Here is a 23,880-nt window from a genome sequence, read left to right as displayed (position 1 = left end):
CGATCCCTGAATGGCAGATACAGGAAGGAAGACTGTTTGTTTGTATTGTAGCCATTCCTGTTGTAATCTCAAAGACTGGGATTGCCTGGAGATGTGAATGACCAGAAACATCTGTATTTTGAAGATGTGATAAATGTATCAATAGTGAATGCTAATCTGATACCAAACGTTGTCTGGGTGACAGGAAGGAGGATATTGTTTTATTGCACTTACCTCCTTTTGAAATGTAATTTATTTATTGGTATTTTGTAAAATAACCTGATTGGTTGGAGAAGACAGGGAGGGCTTACCCCCCTGTGGTACTGTGTGGAAAACTGACATAAAAAGGAGACCTGCGTGCCTCCAGAGTAGTAGTTATTATACCATCTTATTCTGCTGAAAACATCTGATTGTATGCTGTTGCCCCTAGCAATAGGGAGGAGCCTTTTTAAAGGTTATTGAGCAATAAACATCATTGCCTCAAGAAGACTGCTTCATCTTGTGACCAACAGGGTTAGGCCAAACCTAGCTCCGTTCTCCGGCTGTCCAGGGAAGCACCTAACGTCTCCAAGTTCCGCCCTCCGCCAGCTACCGGTAGAGGCCTAGCAAGTGGCTAGTGGGGATTCGTCAACACCACACAGGTGTGGTAAGGCAGTGCGTCGGCACATACAGAGTAGAACCGTGGTTCCAAACGCCACGGCAGGTTAGAAGTTTGGTGGTGGCAGCAAAAACCCGCCCACAACGCAGTGGGTGGAGTCAGTAACAGGCGGTTACTGACGGTAAGCGGGAATCCCCTATGTGGTCAGGCCTCGTGTGACTTGACCTTCCAGTCTGTGCGCAGTCAACGGGACGCGAAAGCGGCAAGTGCTTTCATACGGTACCGTCCTGTCACAGAAATTGGTGGCATAGTGGTGGGATATTCCCAGGCGGCTTTTCATCACCCGATTGGAGAAGCCGAGTTACTCAGGAGAGGAGTAACTGCAGCGCAGGAGAACGCACAAGATGGCAGAATTCAGCGGAATGTCCAAGGAGGATCTGGAGATCGTATGCCAGGGGAAGGGTGTGGATATCCCTTCCAACGCGTCCAGAAGCGCCATGAAGGCGGCGCTCAGGAGCGTGGAGGAGTCTCATCGGGCGGAGGTGAAAAGCACTGACGGCGTCAGCATCGCAGAGGACGGCCCAACAGTGGACCTTCGTAAGGAACCGGTGAGAACCACAAGCCCCGCCCTCTCTCACAGCAGCAATGTTTCCCAGCAATCCCTAGCAGGGCCAGGATCCCAACGTCCCGGGGGGGCGGCCTGGATACCCTAGCAGATCGGCTAGCGGAATTGGGGGAAAGGGCAACGGAGAACGCATGCTTGTCATTCGGATGTGGCATGCGGAGCGGGCACCACAGGCCGTGTAGCTGGTTTATCGACAAGGAGGCCCGTTAAAATCAGGTATCGGCCATTTTTGTCCGAGATCTGAGAATGGAGGACAAAGGAAACATGTTTGCTAAACAGGATAGCCACCTCGTTGCGTTTGAACGGGCCGTTTGCAAAGTATCCTACAGGGAAGTTGCTGTTTTTAAAAAGGGAGGGTAAGCAGAGGAGAAATGGGTTTCTTGTAGTGCGATGACATCAGATTTTTGTTGTTGGAAAAAAGAGAGTGCCAATCTGCGTTTGTTAGGTGAGTTCAGTCCTTTAACATTAAGAGAGAGAAGATTCAACATTGGAAATACATGTCAGAAATGAAATGAAGAAATCTAGACAGAGCATTGTAGGTGGGAACATGTAAAAAATCAGAGTACCACAGTAAATGTAGAACAAAGAGGAGTCTGGAGCTCGGTAGGGAAAGGGGCAGGTGTCTGAACCAGGGAGTGGGGAAACAAAAAAAAAAAAAGGTCCGGTATATTGGACCTGCATGACTACTGCAGGGGAGGGGGAACAAAAATACGGGAACTTGCAGTAGTATAGAAAGAGTTGGAGGCGGGCTGGCGGAGCAGACACCGCCACTTCAACATAACAACCTGAAAAAATGCAAACATGTATAATAAATCACGTGGAAAAACATGGATAAAAACAGAAGGGGCGAGAGCACAGGGTCGTCTGTAAGTATTACTAAGACAGAATAGCGCCCCTTAACAAATAAGACAAATCTAGACGACAACTAATAACATTGTAGAAGAAGCACCAATGAAAAATAAGAGTGAACCTGTAACACATAAACCTGGATAAGAATAGGCAAATGAACTGAGCAGCAACGTCAGTAGGGCCTTCCATCTCAGTAGAGGGAAAGGTGTCTAAAGCCTCAGAGGGCCAAAGTACAATTGGAAGGACCTAACATAACTATCACATAGCTCAGGTATTAGACCAGTCGTGGCGAACAGCAGAAGTACGCGGCGGTGCAGCCGACTTCTGAACGGTAATGTCCCAGTCCATCAACAATTTAACTCCCGCATCTAGGGAGGATACGATGAAGGTAGAATCCTCGTAGGTAATTATCAATTTAACAGGGAATCCCCAACGGTACATGATGTCATGTGATCTGAGGGCGAGAGTGATGGGTGCAAGGGCCCGCCTCTTTGCGATGGTGACAGCAGAGAAGTCCTGAAAAATTTGAAGACCCCCTAAGGTATCTGAATTTTTGGATTCTCTAGCAGCTCTCATGATACGTTCCTTAACGGGAAAGAAATGGACACGGAGGAGGGTGTCTTTAGGGAGGTCAGAAGAGACGGTGCGAGGTCTGGGAAGGCGGTGGATGCGGTCAATCAGGAGCTCTGCAGAGTCCGCAGCAGGGAGTAATTTTTTGAATAAGGCTGTGGCATAGGGTTCTAGCTCAGAGTTGGTGACCGAGTCCGGTATGCCCCGGATCTTGATGTTGTTTCGTCGCGACCTGTCCTCCATATCTGCCATCTTTGATTTGAACTGGTCCAGCTCCCGTTGCTGGAGGTCATGGGAGGAGACTAGTTCGTTATGGGATGTAACAAGTTCTTCAACCTTGCGTTCCAGGTGGTCAGTTCTGTTCCCTATTGCTACCAGCTCGGTCTTGACCTCACGGACAGCATGTGGGCGTGTGGGAAAAAACGCTACCGTTTCTGGGAAAAACGCGGGAGTGGCTGGAGAAACGGGGGAGTGTCTGGGCAAACGCTGGGTGTGTTTGTGACGTCAAACCAGGAACGACAAGCACTGAACTGATCGCAGATGCCGAGTAAGTCTCGAGCTACTCCGAAACTGCACAGAGATGTCTTTTCGCAATATTGCGAATCTTTCGTTCGCAATTTTAAGAAGCTAAGATTCACTCCCAGTAGGCGGCGGCTTAGCGTGTGTAAAGCTGCTAAAAGCAGCTTGCGAGCGAACAACTCGGAATGAGGGCCATTGTGTTAGTCTCTGTGTTTGGTCTTCTCTTGTACATACAGTTGAAAAAAAAACTAATTTAGTTTGTCCGCTATGTCATTATCATTTTTGATTAAGACTCCCAATTTGTCTTTTAAAGGGTCTATATCAGGCATTCCCAAACGCGATCCTCAAGGCACACCAACAGTGCAGGTTTTAGTGATATCCAGGCTTCAGCACAGATGGTTAAATCAAAATAACTGAGGTACTAATTAAGTCACCTGTGTTCAAGCCTGGATATCACTAAAACCATGACGGTTAGTGTGCCTTGAGGACCGTGGTTGGGAAACACTGGTCTATACTCTCCTTTAATCTCTTGCTGTTGATATATTTAAAAAAATTGGGATTTGCTTGGCTTTCCTTTGCTACTAGTTTTTCAGTTTCTACTTTAGCCGCTCTTATTTCTTTTTTGCATATTTTATTACAATCCTTGAGTCAGTATAGGACTGCTTATGAAAACTGATATTGAATGAGACCATATTGTGGTCGCTGTTTCCTATGGGCTCCCCTACTATAATATTTGATACCAATTCCCCATTGTTAATACCAGGTCTAAGATTGCATTGTACCAGTTGGTTCCTCGATTAATTGAATGAAGTAGATATAATTTAGTATGTATAAAAACATATTACCCCTAGCAGTATCACATGAACGGATTTTCCAATTTATCTCTGGATAGTTAAAGTCTCCCATCACTACTATGTCTCCTACTCCTGCTGCTCTTTCAATTTGCTTCAGTAACAATTCCTCATCAGACACATTAATACCAGGCGTCCTGTAGCATAACCCCAATAACATTTTTATTGCTTTACCCCCGCATGCAATTTCTACCCATAACATCTCAATAGTATTTACAGTCCCCTCTTGAATATCCTCCCGTATATGAGGTTTTAATAACGGCTTTACATAAAGACATACCCCTCCACTCCGTTTATTTAAGTGGTCTCTCCTGAACAGCGTATAACCCTCTAGATTGACTGTCCAATCATGAGATTCATCCCACCAAGTTTCAGTAATGCCTATAGTATCATACTGTTTGCTTGCTGCAAGGATTTCTAGTTCCCCCTCTTTTCCTGTAAGGCTTCTAGCGTTTACATACAATTAAGATCAGTATTTCCCCTTGTGCTAGGGGCATCATTCTCTTTATGCAGCAACGGTGACCCATAATCGTTATTACTTAGTGTTTTGGTAAAAACTTTAATACCCATGTTAATACTCTTGCTGGCTGCTCTTTCCCTACCCCCTACTCGTCCCCCCTTACGTTCACTACCGCCACCCCACTATTCTCACTGCATGGCCTTACTGACCTATAGTTTCCTTCTTTATTGTCTTACTGACCTATAGTTTACTACAGTATTGTTTTACTGACCTATAGTTTCCGACTGTATTGTCTTACTGACCTATAGTTTCCTACACTATTGTTTTACTGACCTATAGTTTCCTACTGTATTTTTGTACTGACCTATAGTTTGCTTCCGTATTGTCTTACTGACCTATAGTGTCCTTCCATATTGTCTTACTGACCTATAGCTTCTTACTGTATTCTCTTACTAACCTATAGTTTCCTACTGTATTGTCTTACTGACCTATAGTTTTTTTCTGTATTGTCTTACTGACCTATAGTTTCCTACTGTATTGTTTACTGACCTATAGTTTCCTACTGTAATGTCTTACTGACCTATAGTTCCTACTGTATTGTCTTACTGACCTATAGTTTCCTACTGTATTGTCTTACTGACATATAGTGGCTTCTGTATTATTTTACTGACCTAGTTTCCTTCTGTAATGTCTTACTGACCTATAGTTTCTTCTGTATTGTCTTACTGACCTAGTTGCCTTCTGTATTGTTTTACTGACCTGTAGTCTCCTTCTGTATTGTCTTACTGACCTATAGTTTCCTACTGTATTACTGTCTTACTGACCTATAGTTTCCTACTGTCTTACTGACCTAGTTTCCTACTGTATTGTCTTACTGACCTATAGTTTCCTTCTGTGTTGTCTTATTGACCTATAGTTTCCTTCCATATTGTCTTACTGACCTACAGTTTCCTACTGTATTGGCTTACTGACCTATAGTTTCCTACTGTATTGACTTACAGACCTAAAGTTTCTTCTGTAATGTCTTACTGACCTATAGTTTCTTCTGTATTGTCTTACTGACCTAGTTGCCTTCTGTATTGTCTTACTGACCTATAGTCTCCTTCTGTATTGTCTTACTGACCTATAGTTTCCTACTGTATTACTGTCTTACTGACCTATAGTTTCCTACTGTCTTACTGACCTAGTTTCCTACTGTATTGTCTTACTGACCTATAGTTTCCTTCTGTGTTGTCTTATTGACCTATAGTTTCCTTCCATATTGTCTTACTGACCTACAGTTTCCTACTGTATTGGCTTACTGACCTATAGTTTCCTACTGTATTGACTTACAGACCTAAAGTTTCTTCTGTAATGTCTTACTGACCTATAGTTTCTTCTGTATTGTTTTACTGACCTATAGTCTCCTTCTGTATTGTCTTACTGACCTATAGTTTCCTACTGTATTACTGACCTATAGTTTCCTACTGTCTTACTGACCTAGTTTCCTACTGTATTGTCTTACTGACATATAGTTTCCTTCTGTGTTGTCTCATTGACCTATAGTTTCCTTCCATATTGTCTTACTGACCTATAGTTTCCTACTGTATTGTCTTACTGACCTATAGTTTCCTACTGTATTGACTTACTGACCTAAAGTTTCTTCTGTATTGTCTTACTGACCTATAGTTGCTTACTGTATTGTCTTACTGACGTATAGTGGCTTACTGTAGTCTTACTGACCTATAGTTTCCTTCTGTATTGTCTTATTGACCTATAGTTTCTTCTGTATTGTTTTACTGACCTACAGTTTATTTCTGTATTGTCTTACTGACCTATAGTTTCTTTCTGTATTGTCTTACAGACCTATAGTTTCCTATATATCTGTTATGATTCCAGCACTCTGGTCTGAGGAGATTTGATGACAAGGACCTGAGCACTGGAACGTAATGCTGGGAAAGGAAGCGGGAATGGAAAATAGCCCCTGGCGCCCTAACTCCGTTGTCTCGCCCGTGCTGTCAGAAATCCCTTGCGAGACTATGGTTGCTTGAGCCCATGGCAGCCGCATTTGAAGGGCGGATTACGTCTGCCCAACTCCGATGCCCCCTCAGGTCTTAATGGGAGACAAAGGGAAATCCGAGACAGGGTGATAACAAGGGGCCCTCTAACTCAGCAACAAGGCCAGGGGCTACAAGGTAACTTAAAACTAAAGTATGTGCGGAAATACCGCCAGGGAAAAGGACAACCAAAATACCACTTGTCCACTCTCCTACCCGGCACCGCCGAGTTCCGGAGAGGACTTGTGGAAGCGGAACCCTCCGCAAATGCTCCGAAACAGAATACAAAAAAATATAGCGGGCTGAGCCGCAGCACACGGCAGAGCCGCAACTCACGAACACCACACGAGATTCTCTGGCGACCGTGGCGGACAATAGAGGACCAGAGACTTCTTAGGATGAGATGATAACTCCAAGATTCGGGAACTCTGGAAACAGGAATGACCGGACACAGCAGGACAGGAACTGACGTTCAGCAAACCTAAGCAGCATGCAGGAAGCTATAACCGGCGCCTGTGTGAGGCACTGGGAAGGCTTAAAACCTTGACTCCTCCAATCAGAGTTCCAGAGCCTGATTAACATAAATGTCGTGCAGCTGCCTTGCTGCACGACCAGGAAACATGTGCTATAATTAAACTAGATCGACCCTGCAACGGGGAACGCGGTCCGCCCATGGCGTCCCCGTTGCTAGGGTCCTGGCGGTTCGGCGCGCACGGCGTCCTAGCGTTGCTAGGGACCCGGCGGCTCAGCACGCTCGGCGTCCCTAGTTGCTAGGCGCCGGGCTGCGAAGGGAACCCGGACCGCGGCGCCTAACAATATCCCTCAGTTTGGAAAATTTGACCGAGAGAACAGGACATGATACTATAGCACATGGCGAGGAACCGAACCGTACAACATATCAAACAGCATCCAAGAAACTCTTAACAGAAAAACTAATGCTGTTTGCACGAACTGTTTGAACAAGAACCTTGAACACAGCAGGTTGACAGCACCGATGTGGGCATCCAGTGTCCCCTTGAGGATTCAGAGAAATGGATTTATCGGTAAGTACCAAAATCCTCTTTTCTCTTTCATCCACTAGAGGACACTGGAGTCCTACACAGTAGGGGACATCCCAAAGTTATCCCCCAGGGAGGGAGTGCTGTCGGTGGCCTGCAAAACTAAACGTCCGAACTTAGAGTCTCAGGACGAAAAGGTATCAAACTTGTAAAATTTTGCGAACGTGTGGGCTGAGGACCACGTCGCCGCTCTGCAAAGTTGAGTAGTGGAAACACCTCTTGCAGCCACCCATGAGGCACCCACTGATCGTGTAGTATGAGCACCCGTCTGAACCGGAACCTGTTTGCCACAGGAAATATAAGCTTGCTGAATGGGCAAGTCGAATCCATCTAGACAAAGGCTGCTTAGATGCTGGCCAGCCCTTCTTTGGCTTATCATAAAGAACAAACAATAGTCCGACTTTCTGAAGGACGACATAACTTGTACGTATACCCGTAAAGTTCGGACAACATCCAAGGACACTTCCCCATCTGCGAGATCCTGAAAAGATGGGACCACAATTGGCTGGTTTACGTGAAATCCCGAAACCAACCTTAGGAAGGAAATCTGCTTTTGTAAGGAGTTCTGCCCTAACCTCATGAAACATGATAAGGCTCCCAACTCAGAAACACGCCTGGCCGAAACCAAGGCAAGCAATAATGTGACCTTCCAAAATAAATATTTCAGGTCTGTTCTGCCTAAAGGCTCAAAAGTTGGAGATCTCAAACATTCCAACACCAAATTTAAGTCCCATGGCGCAGTGTTAGGATGAAAAGGGGGTTGTATCCTCAGAACCTCCTGTAAAAAGTAGTGATGAGCACCGGAAATTTTTCGGGTTTTGTGTTTTGGTTTTGGGTTCGGTTCCGCGGCCGTGTTTTGGGTTCGAACGCGTTTTGGCAAAACCTCACCGAAATTTTTTTGTCGGATTCGGGTGTGTTTTGGATTCGGGTGTTTTTTTCAAAAAACCCTAAAAAACAACAGCTTAAATCATAGAATTTGGGGGTCATTTTGATCCCAAAGTATTATTAACCTCAATAACCATAATTTCCACTCATTTTCAGTCTATTCTGAACACCTCACACCTCACAATATTATTTTTAGTCCTAAAATTTGCACCGAGGTCGCTGGATGACTAAGCTCAGCGACCCAAGTGGCCGACACAAACACCTGGCCCATCTAGGAGTGGCACTGCAGTGTCACGCAGGATGACCCTTCCAAAAAACACCCCCCAAACAGCACATGACGCAAAGAAGAAAAAAAAGAGGCGCAATGAGGTAGCTGTGTGAGTAAGCTAAGCGACCCTAGTGGCCGACACAAACACCTGGCCCATCTAGGAGTGGCACTGCAGTGTCACGCAGGATGGCCCTTCCAAAAAACACCCCCCAAACAGCACATGACGCAAAGAAAAAAAGAGGCGCAATGAGGTAGCTGTGTGACTAAGATAAGCGACCCAAGTGGCCGACACAAACACCTGGCCCATCTAGGAGTGGCACTGCAGTGTCACGCAGGATGGCCCTTCCAAAAACTACTCCCCAAACAGCACATGACGCAAAGAAGAAAAAAAAGAGGCGCAATGAGGTAGCTGTGTGAGTAAGCTAAGCGACCCTAGTGGCCGACACAAACACCTGGCCCATCTAGGAGTGGCACTGCAGTGTCACGCAGGATGGCCCTTCCAAAAAACACCCCCCAAACAGCACATGACGCAAAGAAAAAAAGAGGCGCAATGAGGTAGCTGTGTGACTAAGATAAGCGACCCAAGTGGCCGACACAAACACCTGGCCCATCTAGGAGTGGCACTGCAGTGTCACGCAGGATGGCCCTTCCAAAAACTACTCCCCAAACAGCACATGACGCAAAGAAAAATGAAAGAAAAAAGAGGTGCAAGATGGAATTGTCCTTGGGCCCTCCCACCTACCCTTATGTTGTATAAACAGGACATGCACACTTTAACCAACCCATCATTTCAGTGACAGGGTCTGCCACACGACTGTGACTGAAATGACGGGTTGGTTTGGACCCCCACCAAAAAAGAAGCAATTAATCTCTCCTTGCACAAACTGGCTCTACAGAGGCAAGATGTCCACCTCATCATCATCCTCCGATATATCACCGTGTACATCCCCCTCCTCACAGATTATCAATTCGTCCCCACTGGAATCCACCATCTCAGCTCCCTGTGTACTTTGTGGAGGCAATTGCTGCTGGTGAATGTCTCCAAGGAGGAATTGATTATAATTCATTTTAATGAACATCATCTTCTCCACATTTTCTGGATGTAACCTCGTACGCCGATTGCTGACAAGGTGAGCGGCGGCACTAAACACTCATTCGGAGTACACACTTGTGGGAGGGCAACTTAGGTAGAATAAAGCCAGTTTGTGCAAGGGCCTCCAAATTGCCTCTTTTTCCTGCCAGTATAAGTACGGACTGTCTGACGTGCCTACTTGGATGCGGTCACTCATATAATCCTCCACCATTCTTTCAATGGGGAGAGAATCATATGCAGTGACAGTAGACGACATGTCCGTAATCGTTGTCAGGTCCTTCAGTCCGGACCAGATGTCAGCATCAGCAGTCGCTCCAGACTGCCCTGCATCACCGCCAGCGGGTGGGCTCGGAATTCTGAGCCTTTTCCTCGCACCCCCAGTTGCGGGAGAATGTGAAGGAGGAGATGTTGACAGGTCGCGTTGCACTTGACTTGACAATTTTCTCACCAGCAGTTCTTTGAACCCCAGCAGACTTGTGTCTGCCGGAAAGAGAGATCCAAGGTAGGTTTTAAATCTAGGATCGAGCACGGTGGCCAAAATGTAGTGCTCTGATTTCAACAGATTGACCACCCGTGAATCCTTGTTAAGCGAATTAAGGGCTCCATCCACAAGTCCCACATGCCTAGCGGAATCGCTCTGTGTTAGCTCCTCCTTCAATGTCTCCAGCTTCTTCTGCAAAAGCCTGATGAGGGGAATGACCTGACTCAGGCTGGCAGTGTCTGAACTGACTTCACGTGTGGCAAGTTCAAAAGGTTGCAGAACCTTGCACAACGTTGAAATCATTCTCCACTGCGCTTGAGACAGGTGCATTCCACCTCCTATATCGTGCTCAGTTGTATAGGCTTGAATGGCCTTTTGCTGCTCCTCCAACCTCTGAAGCATATAGAGGGTTGAATTCCACCTCGTTACCACTTCTTGCTTCAGATGATGGCAGGGCAGGTTCAGGCGTTTTTGGTGGTGCTCCAGTCTTCTGTACGTGGTGCCTGTACGCCGAAAGTGTGCCGCAATTCTTCTGGCCACCGACAGCATCTCTTGCACGCCCCTCTCGTTTTTTAAATAATTCTGCACCACCAAATTCAAGGTATGTGCAAAACATGGGACGTGCTGGAATTTGCCCAGATTTAATGCACACACAATATTGCTGGCGTTGTCCGATGCCACAAATCCACAGGAGAGTCCAATTGGGGTTAGCCATTCTGCGATGATCTTCCTCAGTTGCCGTAAGAGGTTTTCAGCTGTGTGCGTATTCTGGAAAGCGGTGATACAAAGCGTAGCCTGCCTAGGAAAGAGTTGGTGTTTGCGAGATGCTGCTACTGGTGCCGCCGCTGCTGTTCTTGCGGCGGGAGTCCATACATCTACCCAGTGGGCTGTCACAGTCATATAGTCCTGAGTCTGCCCTGCTCCACTTGTCCACATGTCCGTGGTTAAGTGGACATTGGGTACAACTGCATTTTTTAGGACACTGGTGAGTCTTTTTCTGAGGTCTGTGTACATTTTCGGTATCGCCTGCCTAGAGAAATGGAACCTAGATGGTATTTGGTACCGGGGACACAGTACCTCCAACAAGTCTCTAGTTGGCTCTGCAGTAATGATGGATACCGGAACCACGTTTCTCACCGCCCAGGATGCCAAGGCCTCAGTTATCCGCTTTGCAGCAGGATGACTGCTGTGATATTTCATCTTCCTCGCAAAGGACTGTTGGACAGTCAATTGCTTGGTGGAAGTAGTAAAAGTGGTCTTACGACTTCCCCTCTGGGATGACGATCGACTCCCAGCAGCAACAACAGCAGCGCCAGCAGCAGTAGGCGTTACACGCAAGGATGCATCGGAGGAATCCCAGGTAGGAGAGGACTCGTCAGAATTGCCAGTGACATGGCCTGCAGGACTATTGGCATTCCTGGGGAAGGAGGAAATTGACACTGAGGGAGTTGGTGGGGTGGTTTGCGTGAGCTTGGTTACAAGAGGAAGGGATTTACTGGTCAGTGGACTGCTTCCGCTGTCGCCCAAAGTTTTTGAACTTGTCACTGACTTATGATGAATGCGCTGCAGGTGACGTATAAGGGAGGATGTTCCGAGGTGGTTAACGTCCTTACCCCTACTTATTACAGCTTGACAAAGGCAACACACGGCTTGACAAATGTTGTCCGCATTTCTGTTGAAATACTTCCACACTGAAGAGCTGATTTTTTTGGTATTTTCACCAGGCATGTCAATGGCCATATTCCTCCCACGGACAACAGGTGTCTCCCCGGGTGCCTGACTTAAACAAACCACCTCACCATCAGAATCCTCCTGGTCAATTTCCTCCCCAGCGCCAGCAACACCCATATCCTCCTCATCCTGGTGTACTTCAACACTGACATCTTCAATCTGACTATCAGGAACTGGACTGCGGGTGCTCCTTCCAGCACTTGCAGGGGGCGTGCAAATGGTGGAAGGCGCATGCTCTTCACGTCCAGTGTTGGGAAGGTCAGGCATCGCAACCGACACAATTGGACTCTCCTTGTGGATTTGTGATTTCGAAGAACGCACAGTTCTTTGCTGTGCTTTTGCCAGCTTAAGTCTTTTCATTTTTCTAGCGAGAGGCTGAGTGCTTCCATCGTCATGTGAAGCTGAACCACTAGCCATGAACATAGGCCAGGGCCTCAGCCGTTCCTTGCCACTCCGTGTGGTAAATGGCATATTGGCAAGTTTACGCTTCTCCTCCGACGATTTTATTTTAGATTTTTGAGTCCTTTTTTTACTGATATTTGGTGTTTTGGATTTTACATGCTCTGTACTATGACATTGGGCATCGGCCTTGGCAGACGACGTTGATGGCATTTCATCGTCTCGGCCATGACTAGTGGCAGCAGCTTCAGCACGAGGTGGAAGTGGATCTTGATCTTTCCCTATTTTTGGAACCTCAACATTTTTGTTCTCCATATTTTAATAGGCACAACTAAAAGGCACCTCAGGTAAACAATGGAGATGGATGGATACTAGTATACTCATGGATGACGAGCGACTGCCGACACAGAGGTAGCTACAGCCGTGGACTACCGTACTGCGTCTGCTAGTATAGACTGGATGATAATGATATAAAAAATATATATATATCACTACTGCAGGACAGGTATATATTGTATAATGACGGACCTGCTGGACACTGTCAGCACTGCAGACTCCTAAACTACTAGTATGAAGAAGATAGAAAAAAAAAAAAAAAAACACCACAGGTAGGTATACAATTATGGACGAGCGACTGCCGACACAGAGGTAGCTACAGCCGTGGACTACCGTACTGCGTCTGCTAGTATAGACTGGATGATAATGATATAAAATATATATATATATATATAATCACTACTGCAGGACAGGTATATATTATATAATGACGGACCTGCTGGACACTGTCAGCACTGCAGACTCCTAAACTACTAGTATGAAGAAGATAGAAAAAAAAAAACCCACCACAGATAGGTATACAATTATGGACGAGCGACTGCCAGTGCCGACACAGAGGTAGCTACAGCTGTGGACTACCGTACTGCGTCTGCTAGTATAGACTGGATGATAATGATATAAAAAATATATATATATCACTACTGCAGGACAGGTATATATTGTATAATGACGGACCTGCTGGACACTGTCAGCACTGCAGACTCCTAAACTACTAGTATGAAGAAGATAGAAAAACAAAAACCACCACAGGTAGGTATACAATTATGGACGAGCGACTGCCGACACAGAGGTAGCTACAGCCGTGGACTACCGTACTGCGTCTGCTAGTATAGACTGGATGATAATGATATAAAAAATATATATATATCACTACTGCAGTACAGGTATATATTGTATAATGATGGACCTGCTGGACACTGTCAGCACTGCAGACTCCTAAACTACTAGTATGAAGAAGATAGAAAAAAAAAAAACCACCACAGGTAGGTATACAATTATGGACGAGCGACTGCCGACACAGAGGTAGCTACAGCCGTGGACTACCGTACTGCGTCTGCTAGTATAGACTGGATGATAATGATATAAAAAAATATATATATATATATCACTACTGCAGGACAGGTATATATTGTATAATGACGGACCTGCTGGACACTGTCAGCACTGCAGACTCCTAAACTACTAGTATGAAGAAGATAGAAAAAAAAAAACCACCACAGGTAGGTATACAATTATGGACGAGCGACTGCCGACACAGAGGTAGCTACAGCCGTGGACTACCGTACTGCGTCTGCTAGTATAGACTGGATGATAATGATATAAAAAATATATATATATCACTACTGCAGGACAGGTATATATTATATAATGACGGACCTGCTGGACACTGTCAGCACTGCAGACTCCTAAACTACTAGCATGAAGAAGATAGAAATATAATGAATGACGGACCTGCTGGACACTGTCAGCAGAATGCGTTTATAGAATAAAAAAAAAAAACACCACACGAGTGTTTAACTTTTTCAGGCAGACAATATACTGGTGGTCACTGCTGGTCAGTCACACTGGCACTCTGGCAGCAAAAGTGTGCACTGTTAAATATGTACTCCTGCTATAACTGCTCCCCAGTCTCCCCCACAATTAAGCTGTGTGAGCAGTGAGCACTACTCAGCACAGTCAGATATACATAGATGATATTATCATGCAGCACACTGAGGCTGAGCACAGATATGGTATGTGACTGTGTATCGTTTTTTTTCAGGCAGAGAACGGATTATATTAAATAATAAATAAAACTGGTGGTCACTAGTATAACTATCAGCAAAACTCTGCACTCTCTGAGTACTCCTAATGCTCCAGTAAATCAAGTGTCTCACTCTCTATCTAAATGGAGAGGACGCCAGCCACGTCCTCTCCCTATCAATCTCAATGCACGTGTGAAAATGGCGGCGACGCGTGGCTCCTTATATAGAATCCGAGTCTCGCGATAGAATACGAGCCTTGCGAGAATCCGACAGCGGGATGATGACGTTCGGGCGCGCTCGGGTTAGCCGAGCAAGGCGGGAAGATCCGAGTCTGCCTCGGACCCGTGTAAAAAGCGTGAAGTTCGGGGGGGGTTCGGTTTCCGAGAAACCGAACCCGCTCATCACTAGTAAAAAGGTTTGAACCTCTGACAAGAATGCTAACCGCTTGTTGAAATAGGATGGAGAGAGACGAAATTTGAACCTTCAGAGAGCCCAGCCTCAGTCCTACATCTAGACCGGCCTGATGGAAAAGTAGAAGTCTGGATAAGTGGAAGTTCGTCGAATTCCACCAATGTTCTTGACACGAGTCCATGTACCTCTTCCAAATCCTGTAGTAGTGCATGGCTGTGACCGGCTTCCAAGCGGCAAACATCATAGGAATGGCCGTTCTTCGTATCCCTCTATTTCTTAAGATCCGGGTTTCAATAGCCACGCCGTTAAACGCAGCCTGTGCAGGTGTGGGTGTTGGAACAGTCCCTGAGATAGCAGGTCCTCCCTCTAAGGTAACCGCCAAAGATCTTCCACTAGTAACCCTCGCAGGTCTGAGTAACAACCCCTGCGGGGCCAATCTAGTGCGATTAGAAATGCCCACACTCGTTCTCGTTTCAACCGTTTCAGAACCCTGGGTATGAGTGGGAAAGGTGGAAAAATGTAAACCCTCCTGTAACACCAAGGAAGTGTTAATGCGTCCACTCCTTCTGCTGCTGGATCTTTTGTCCTGGACACATATCTGGGCAGCTGATGGTTTTGCCAAGACGCCATTAGATCGACTTGAGGTAGACCCCATCTCCTCACCACCATGTCGAAAATCCGTGAATGTAGACACCACTCTCCCGGATGCATGTCCTGGCGGCTGAGATAATCTGCTTCCCAGTTTTCCACACCTGGAATGAACACTGCCGAGAGGATGATGTTTCGCCTTTCTGTCCACAACAAGATCTTTGTGGCTTCCTTTAACGCCATCCTGCTCCTTGTTCCTACTTGATGGTTTATGTAAGCAGTCATCGTGACATTGTCCGACTGTATCTTTAAGTGTTGACCCATGACTAGGTCTGCGGCTAAGAGAAGCGCATTGTAAACTGCTCTCAGTTGGAGAATGTTTATGGGTAGGCTGCTCTCCTGTAACGTCCATCCTTTATGTCCATGGATACCATGACCCCTCCATGTTCTAAACCCACAATAACTGACTGGATTTATTCCATCTTGAATCTGCAAACCGTTAGGAATTTGTTCCACTAGGACGGCACCGCAACCTCTGAGACTGGCGTCCGTTGTCAGGATCCTCCAATCCCAAATGCCGAATCTCTTGCCTGCTGCGAGATTCTTGTGCAACGACCACTAAATCAAGTAGGTTCGTATGCGCGGTGGAAGCTGGATTCTTCGATGTAGAAGCCAGTGCGAACCTGCTCCCTGAGCAATGAGTTTCATCTGCAATTGTCAGGAATGAAGTCCCCCGTACCGGAGAGCTGCGAATGACGCCACCCTCTTCTCGAGAAGTAGCACAGAGGTGTAGAGAACCCGTCTGTGTCCTTAGTACCTGAGCCACTAACCTCTGTGGGTCCTAGATCTAGTTCTCTGGTAGGAATACTCTTAATTGTATCGTGTCCAAGATGAGACCGAGGAATTGAATCCGTTGAGTTGGCATGAGGTTGGATTTCTGGAAGTTCACAATCCACCCATGTTGAATGAGAAATTGATGAGATGTCTGAGCATCCTTTATCAGCTGTTTCTGAGATGAGGCCTTGATCAGTAGATCGTCTAGATAAGGTATGATCGTGACCCCTGTCTCAATCCTGTCACCACTATTGCTATGATCTTTATAAAGATTCTTGGAGCTGATGATAGACCGAATGGCAGGGCCCTGATTCGGTAGTGATCCCACACCGGTGCAAATCTTAACTAAGCTTGGTGATGGGTCCAAATCGGGATATGAAGGTATTTTGCACTACCAAAAGTTTTGAATAAAATCCCGTTCCTCATTGAGAATCCGGGACTGGCGACTTAACCCTTTGTATGCAGGAGTCTTTGAAGTTGCCTCCTGTAACGCTCCTGCTCACAATGGGCACCTAGGCCCTCGCGCTGCAAATAAATGGACTGTGCGGACGCTCTTGTAACTATCCTGTAACCCTGGGAAATATTGTTGACCCAGACGTCCGGTGATCTTTTGGCCCAGGCGTCCCGAAAACCTTCCAACTCTGCGCCCCCCAAGGGGGACCCCAGGTGAGCAGGAAAACCGCCATGCCACGGGTTTGTCAGCAGGTCTGTCCTGCTTTTCTTTATTTTCTTTATTTTATTTACTTTGATTTAGACCGTTTGTTCTGTCACAGCGCCAGCAGAAGGAGGGGGGCGGCGGGGAAGCTGCGCAGCTGAGACCCAGGGCTTAGAGCCAGAAAGTAGCAGCGTTGTGTGCGGTCCGCGGGAGGAAGTCTGTCAAACTGCCTCCTGGATCCATGAAGAAGCTATGGTTACCATAAGTGTAACTGTAACTAGGGCCCCTTTACAACCAGTACTCACTGCTGACTCTGTGCTCCGGATTCTGAGGAGAGATGCAGATCCCCTGTAGTAGGTTGCTAAACTGAGAAATTTCGATCCCATACAAATTAGACGCTCCACAAAAAACACACTACTACTTATATATGATCCCTAAAAATAAACTTCTGCTTGTTACTTTTAATAACACTATAGTGATGTGTGTAATAACTCTCTTCATGTGATGTTTGTCATGGATAACCTTGTGTTATAAACACCCAACTGAGAACAGGGCAGATGGCGGAGGAGGGTGTAGGATAAGAGATTGCTGTAGTGACTGAGCAAGGAGAATATGTGACTTCTGTAATAAGTGTTTATTACTCACCTGTGCTGATATCTTTAGGGATCTCCTCCTCCTTACACTGCAGATCACCCCTCACATACGTCTCTTCTTCTCCCTCTATATCTTCTGCCTTTATATCAGTGACATACGTCTCTTCTTCTCCCTCTATATCTTCTGCCTTTATATCAGTCACATACGTCTCTTCTTCTCCCGCTATATCTTCTGTCTGTATATCAGTCACATATGTCTCTTCTTCTCCTTCTATATCTTCTGCCTTTATATCAGTCACATACGTCTCTTCTTCTCCCTCTATATCTTCTGCCTTTATATCAGTCACATACGTCTCTTCTTCTCCCTCTGTATCTTCTGCCTTCATATCAGTCACATACGTCTCTTCTTCTCCCTCTGTATCTTCTGCCTTCATATCAGTCACATACGTCTCTTCTTCTCCCTCTATATCTTCTGCCTTTATATCAGTCACATACGTCTCTTCTTCTCCCTCTATATCTTCTGCCTTTATATCAGTCACATACGTCTCTTCTTCTCCCTCTATATCTTCTGCCTTTATATCAGTCACATACGTCTCTTCTTCTCTCTCTATATCTTCTGCCTTTATACCAGTCACATACGTCTCTTCTTCTCCCGCTATATCTTCTGCCTTCATATCAGTCACATACGTCTCTTCTTCTCCCTCTATATCTTCTGCCTTTATATCAGTCACATACGTCTCTTCTTCTCTCTCTATATCTTCTGCCTTTATATCAGTCACATACGTCTCTTCTTCTCCCTCTGTATCTTCTGCCTTTATATCAGTCACATACGTCTCTTCTTCTCCCTCTGTATCTTTTATTTTAATATTATTTAATTGGGCTTCACGCTATGTAAACAAGACAAATATAATGACACACAGCTTCTCTAAACATCATATAGTGACAGTCACTTCGGTATATTGGGGAGACCCTAAATCCCACCTACCTGATCCTCCTGTGGGATCCTGTGATTCTCCTCTGTACAATCCTGGGAATACAGAGGACGGGGACATCTCTCTGTGGTATCTCTGTTACTGGGCCCATCTGTAGGAGACACACAGTGACTGAGTACAGTGTATATATGTGATTATCAGGTGATGTGTGTATATAGGGGTCCCCATACCTGCTCTCCCCTGTACAATACATGACAGTCTCCTCTTACCCAGTGATGTGAGGGGCCGGTGATTTTCCATCATCACGTCCTTGTACAGAACCCTGTGTTCCTCTATATACTCCCCCTCCTGCATGGAGACATAGACAGTGACATCCTGACACCTTATAGGAACCTGACACACACAGTGATACAGTCATCACCCAGACACATCCCCTGGTGTTACTGTATAATGTCCCATTCCCAGCAGTCACCTCTCCAGTCATCACCCAGACACGTCCCCTGGTGTTATTGTATAATGTCCCATTCCCAGCAGTCACCTCTCCAGTCATCACCCAGACACGTCCCCTGGTGTTACTGTATAATGTCCCATTACTAGCAGTCACCTCTCCAGCCATCACCCAGACACATCCCCCAGTGTTACTGTATATTGCCCTATTCCCAGCAGTCACCTCTCCAGTCATCACCCAGACACGTCCCCTGGTGTTACTGTATAATGCCCCATTCCCAGCAGTCACCTCTCCAGTCATCACCCAGACACATCCCCTGGTGTTACTGTATAATGTCCCATTCCCAACAGTCACCTCTCCAGTCATCACCCGGAAACATCCACTGGTGTTACTGTATAATGTCCCATTCCCAGCAGTCACCTCTCCAGTCATCACCCACACACGTCCCCTGGTGTTACTATATAATGCCCCATTTCCAGCAGTCACCTCTCCAGTCATCACCCAGACACATCCCCCGGTGTTACTGTATAATGTCCCATTCTCAGCAGTCACCTCTCCAGTCATCACCCAGACACGTCCCCTGGTGTTACTGTATAATGTCCCATTCCCAGCAGTCACCTCTCCAGTCATCACCCAGACACGTCCCCTGGTGTTACTGTATAATGCCCCATTCCCAGCAGTCACCTCTCCAGTCATCACCCAGACACATCCCCTGGTGTTACTGCATAATGTCCCATTCCCAACAGTCACCTCTCCAGTCATCACCCAGAAACATCCACTGGTGTTACTGTATAATGTCCCATTCCCAGCAGTCACCTCTCCAGTCATCACCCAGACACGTCCCCCGGTGTTACTGTATAATGTCCCATTTCCGGCAGTCACCTCTCCAGCCATCACCCAGACACGTCCCCCGGTGTTACTGTATAAAGTCCCATTCCCAGCAGTCACCTCCCCAGTCATCACCCAGACACGTTCCCTGGTGTTACTGTATAATGTCCCATTCCCAGCAGTCACCTCTCCAGTCATCGCCCAGAAACATCCACTGGTGTTACTGTATAATGTCCCATTCCCAGCAGTCACCTCTCCAGTCATCACCCACACACGTCCCCTGGTGTTACTATATAATGCCCCATTTCCAGCAGTCACCTCTCCAGTCATCACCCAGACACATCCCCCGGTGTTACTTTATAATGTCCCATTCTCAGCAGTCACCTCTCCAGTCATCACCCAGACACGTCCCCTGGTGTTACTGTATAATGTCCCATTCCCAGCAGTCACCTCTCCAGTCATCACCCAGACACGTCCCCTGGTGTTACTGTATAATGCCCCATTCCCAGCAGTCACCTCTCCAGTCATCACCCAGACACATCCCCTGGTGTTACTGTATAATGTCCCATTCCCAGCAGTCACCTCTCCAGTCATCACTGTCATGAATCTGCATTCTCCATCGCATCACTACTGTGGAACTACAGGTTCCAGCAGTTCATTTCTGTTCCAGTTCTAGTTTTCAGTCTACTGCAGCCTGGAGTACACAGTGCTTCAGCTAACTCACAGCTGATCTGAACACCTAATCCAGCGGGGTGTGCTCTCACAGAGATGCCACACCCAATCATCACAGACCAAGGGGTATAAACTCCAGTTCCTGGCTCAGTCTCATCGCCTTGGACAACACGTCACATTCTGTGAACAGGCGTCTCCTGTTTGCAGTCCTCTGTCTGCAGAGATACCCCTGTGTATTGGACCTGTGGAACTACAGGTCCCAGCAGTTCCAGTTCAGTTCCAGTTTCCAGTTCCAGGTTCCAGTCTTCAATTCTTTGTTTCCAGCAATCTCCTATTTCTGGCATCTCCAAGTTGTTTCCCTGTTCCAGTGTTCCTGTGGAACTACAAGTAGCAGCTACCACTCCAGCTCTCCTGCGAGTCACATTCAGTGTGCAAGTTCCTGTGTTCCAGTCTCCAGTCTTCATTGTTCCAGTTTGCTACAAACTCTAGCCACAGTCTGCTACACCAATCTGCAGTAAGAGACTTTCCTCAGGTGTTTTCTCAGTTCTCAGCACTTAACATCTTGCTGTGTTGGGACTGTCTCCTGCTAGGGCCTTGCTTGGCTTAAAGACGTACGCTTCTACAGAGACTGTGTGCTTTGATGGCTATTCGTTATATACCAGAGTTTTGTTTGCTGCATCTGATTTCATTATTGCCTTATCATTTATTTCAAGTTTCAAGCTCATCTTCATTGCTTATTTGTTACCAGTGACTTTTGAAATATTCATTTATCGGATTAAGTTATTATTCATTGTTCCTGTCATCGGTTATCCCTGTGTGATAATAAATATCAAGCGCACATGCACGGAACTTTTGTCCGTTTCCCAGTTTCCTCTATCACTCCTACACTGACCCACTAGTGCCCCTCCGGGGACATACTAAATTAGAATCCTGACAATCACCCAGAAACATCCACTGGTGTTACTGTATAATGTCCCATTCCCAGCAGTCACCTCTCCAGTCATCACCCAGACACGTCCCCCGGTGTTACTGTATAATGTCCCATTTCCGGCAGTCACCTCTCCAGCCATCACCCAGACACGTCCCCCGGTGTTACTGTATAAAGTCCCATTCCCAGCAGTCACCTCCCCAGTCATCACCCAGACACGTTCCCTGGTGTTACTGTATAAAGTCCCATTCCCAGCAGTCACTTCTCCAGTCATCACCCAGACACGTTCCCTGGTGTTACTGTATAATGTCCCATTCCCAGCAGTCACCTCTCCAGTCATCACCCAGACACATCCCCTGGTGCTACTGTACTCCTAAGTCTCCTCAGACCCCAGTCACTTCCCTGTAATATAACTATAGAGATATAAGTGACGTCACTGTGGCGCTCCCAGATCCCCTCACCTCCCCAGTCATGTCCCTGTGTTCTTACTATAGATATAAGTGACGTTATTGTGACGCTCCCAGATCCCCTCACCTCCCCAGTCATGTCCCTGTATTATTACTATAGATATAAGTGATGTCACTGTGACACTCCCAGATCCCCTCACCTCCCCAGTCATGTTCCTGTATTATTACTATAGATATAAGTGACGTTATTGTGACACTTCCAGATCCCCTCACCTCCCCAGTCATTTTCCTGTATTATTACTATAGATAGAAGTGATGGCACTGTGACGCTCCCAGATCCCCTCACCTCCCCAGTCATGTCCCGGTATTATTACTATAGATATAAGTGATGTCACTGTGACACTCCCAGATCTCCTCACCTACCCAGTCATGTCCCTGTTTTATTACTATAGATATAAGTGACATTATTGTGACGCTCCCAGATCCCCTCACCTCCCCAGTCATGTCCCTGTATTATTACTATACATATAAGTGACGTTATTGTGACGTTCCCAGATCCCCTCACTTCCCCAGTCATGTCCCTGTATTATTACTATAGATATAAGTGACGTTATTGTGACGCTCCCAGATCCCCTCACCTCCCCAGTCATGTCCCTGTACTATTACTGTAGTACCCTAGTGATCTGAAGGCCTTGGGACACTATGAGGGGGCAAATCAATGAATGAATGTGTAGATCTATAAGGTAATAGAGATGCTGCCAACTGATGTACACCATATATGTGATAATAACTTGGATCTTTCTAGTGATCCAATAATGTATAGTGTGTTTATGCATGTTAATATTCTGTGCCTGCTGAAGGTGAGGGGACTCTGGCAAGCGCAGCGGAGATCGTGGAGAAGCTTCCAGAGATCCCGTGTGCTAAGAGAGGTGGCTGGGCGCGTGTAGTGGCGGTTTTGTTGGTGGGCTGACTAAGGGGAGAGAAAAAGGCTGGCGGCTGAGACATGGGAGCTTACAGGAAGGCGGTTCCCTGCGAGTGAGAGAGCCCCTGTGGGGGAAAGGAATTGGATGTCTCCCGCTGCTGGTGAGAAGCGCTGTGTTAGTTTCCCCTGGTGGACGCCGAGCAGGGACGTCCCGGTACCTGGTTGTCATGGAGAGTGCTGGGAGGCGGAGCGCTGGCGGGGCAGGCAGTACATGGGAGGAGACCAGCTGTAGCAGACAGTCCCCCCCCCCCCCCCCCCGAGGCAGAGCTGTGTCCCTCATCCCATCCAACCTGCAGGAAGAGCCCGGTTGTTGGTGGAGGTGGAGTCGGGGGGAGGACCATACCGGGCACACTATCATTGTAAGTGCAGGATGCCCCCATATAAATCCTGCTAGTCTGCATACTCCCCTATCATCCTTTAACTATTAAAGTACCAGTCCCCAGCACAGTAGCACAGGGACCAGCAGCATTGGTGGATCTGAGGAGTATAAATATCACCTCTAGAGACTCCATATCCATTAGATAATGCCCAGCCGGGTAGCAGTCATACAGAGTGCGGTGGTGTATAATGATGAAAGCAGCTCGGAGAGAGCGCAGGGTCACCTAAACTTGGAAATTATACACTAGGGAGACTAAGCACCACTCACCTATCAGAGACAGGTGCCAATAACAGGGACTTCTGTATGTTCTGGAGCCACCCCCACGGATCTACAGTGGGGCTATGCTTATCCTGGGACAGGTAACACAGATCATCACCCCACTATATGTAACGAGCAGACCACGGGTGTCAGGGATTCCAGGGTGGAGAGCTCCACGTACTACCTTCCTGTTTCAGGTTGTCTAGGAGCGCTACAATTAGATCTTCCATGGAAACCATGCTATTCATTGCCGTGAAGTAGGGATTGCTCAACAATCGTGAGGACAATTGCTCCAAGTGGAGACCCATATAACCCAGAGTACTTCTTATACACAGACACGAAAGGGCCCCAACCGTGCACGATTATAGGAAGAGAACCCGGGTGGTTTTTCAAACGCAGTCCTACAACTTTCTTGTGGAATCGTATTTTCTGTATTGCATGCATTACCTTATGTATAGGTGGGGTATATTATTATGTATAGG

The 23,880-nt window shown here is 46.7% G+C and overlaps 1 protein-coding gene across 1 annotated transcript in view; it reads right to left on the bottom strand.

The window, feature by feature from the left end:
• Positions 1-17,975, bottom strand: part of LOC134983790 (zinc finger protein OZF-like) — a 41,145-nt gene extending 23,170 nt beyond the window's left edge. The window contains exon 1 of the mRNA XM_063949424.1: positions 17,617-17,975. Coding sequence (XP_063805494.1) covers positions 17,617-17,950 — 334 coding nt within the window. The 5' untranslated portion in view covers positions 17,951-17,975. The remainder of the gene's footprint in view (positions 1-17,616) is intronic.
• Between the last annotated feature and the right edge of the window lie 5,905 nt (positions 17,976-23,880).

This window comes from Pseudophryne corroboree (genome assembly GCF_028390025.1).
Source record: "Pseudophryne corroboree isolate aPseCor3 chromosome 3 unlocalized genomic scaffold, aPseCor3.hap2 SUPER_3_unloc_24, whole genome shotgun sequence".
Taxonomy (NCBI): Eukaryota; Metazoa; Chordata; class Amphibia; order Anura; family Myobatrachidae; genus Pseudophryne; species Pseudophryne corroboree.
The sequence above is the reverse complement of the archived record's forward strand: the minus strand, read 5'-3'. Positions and strand labels throughout refer to the sequence as shown.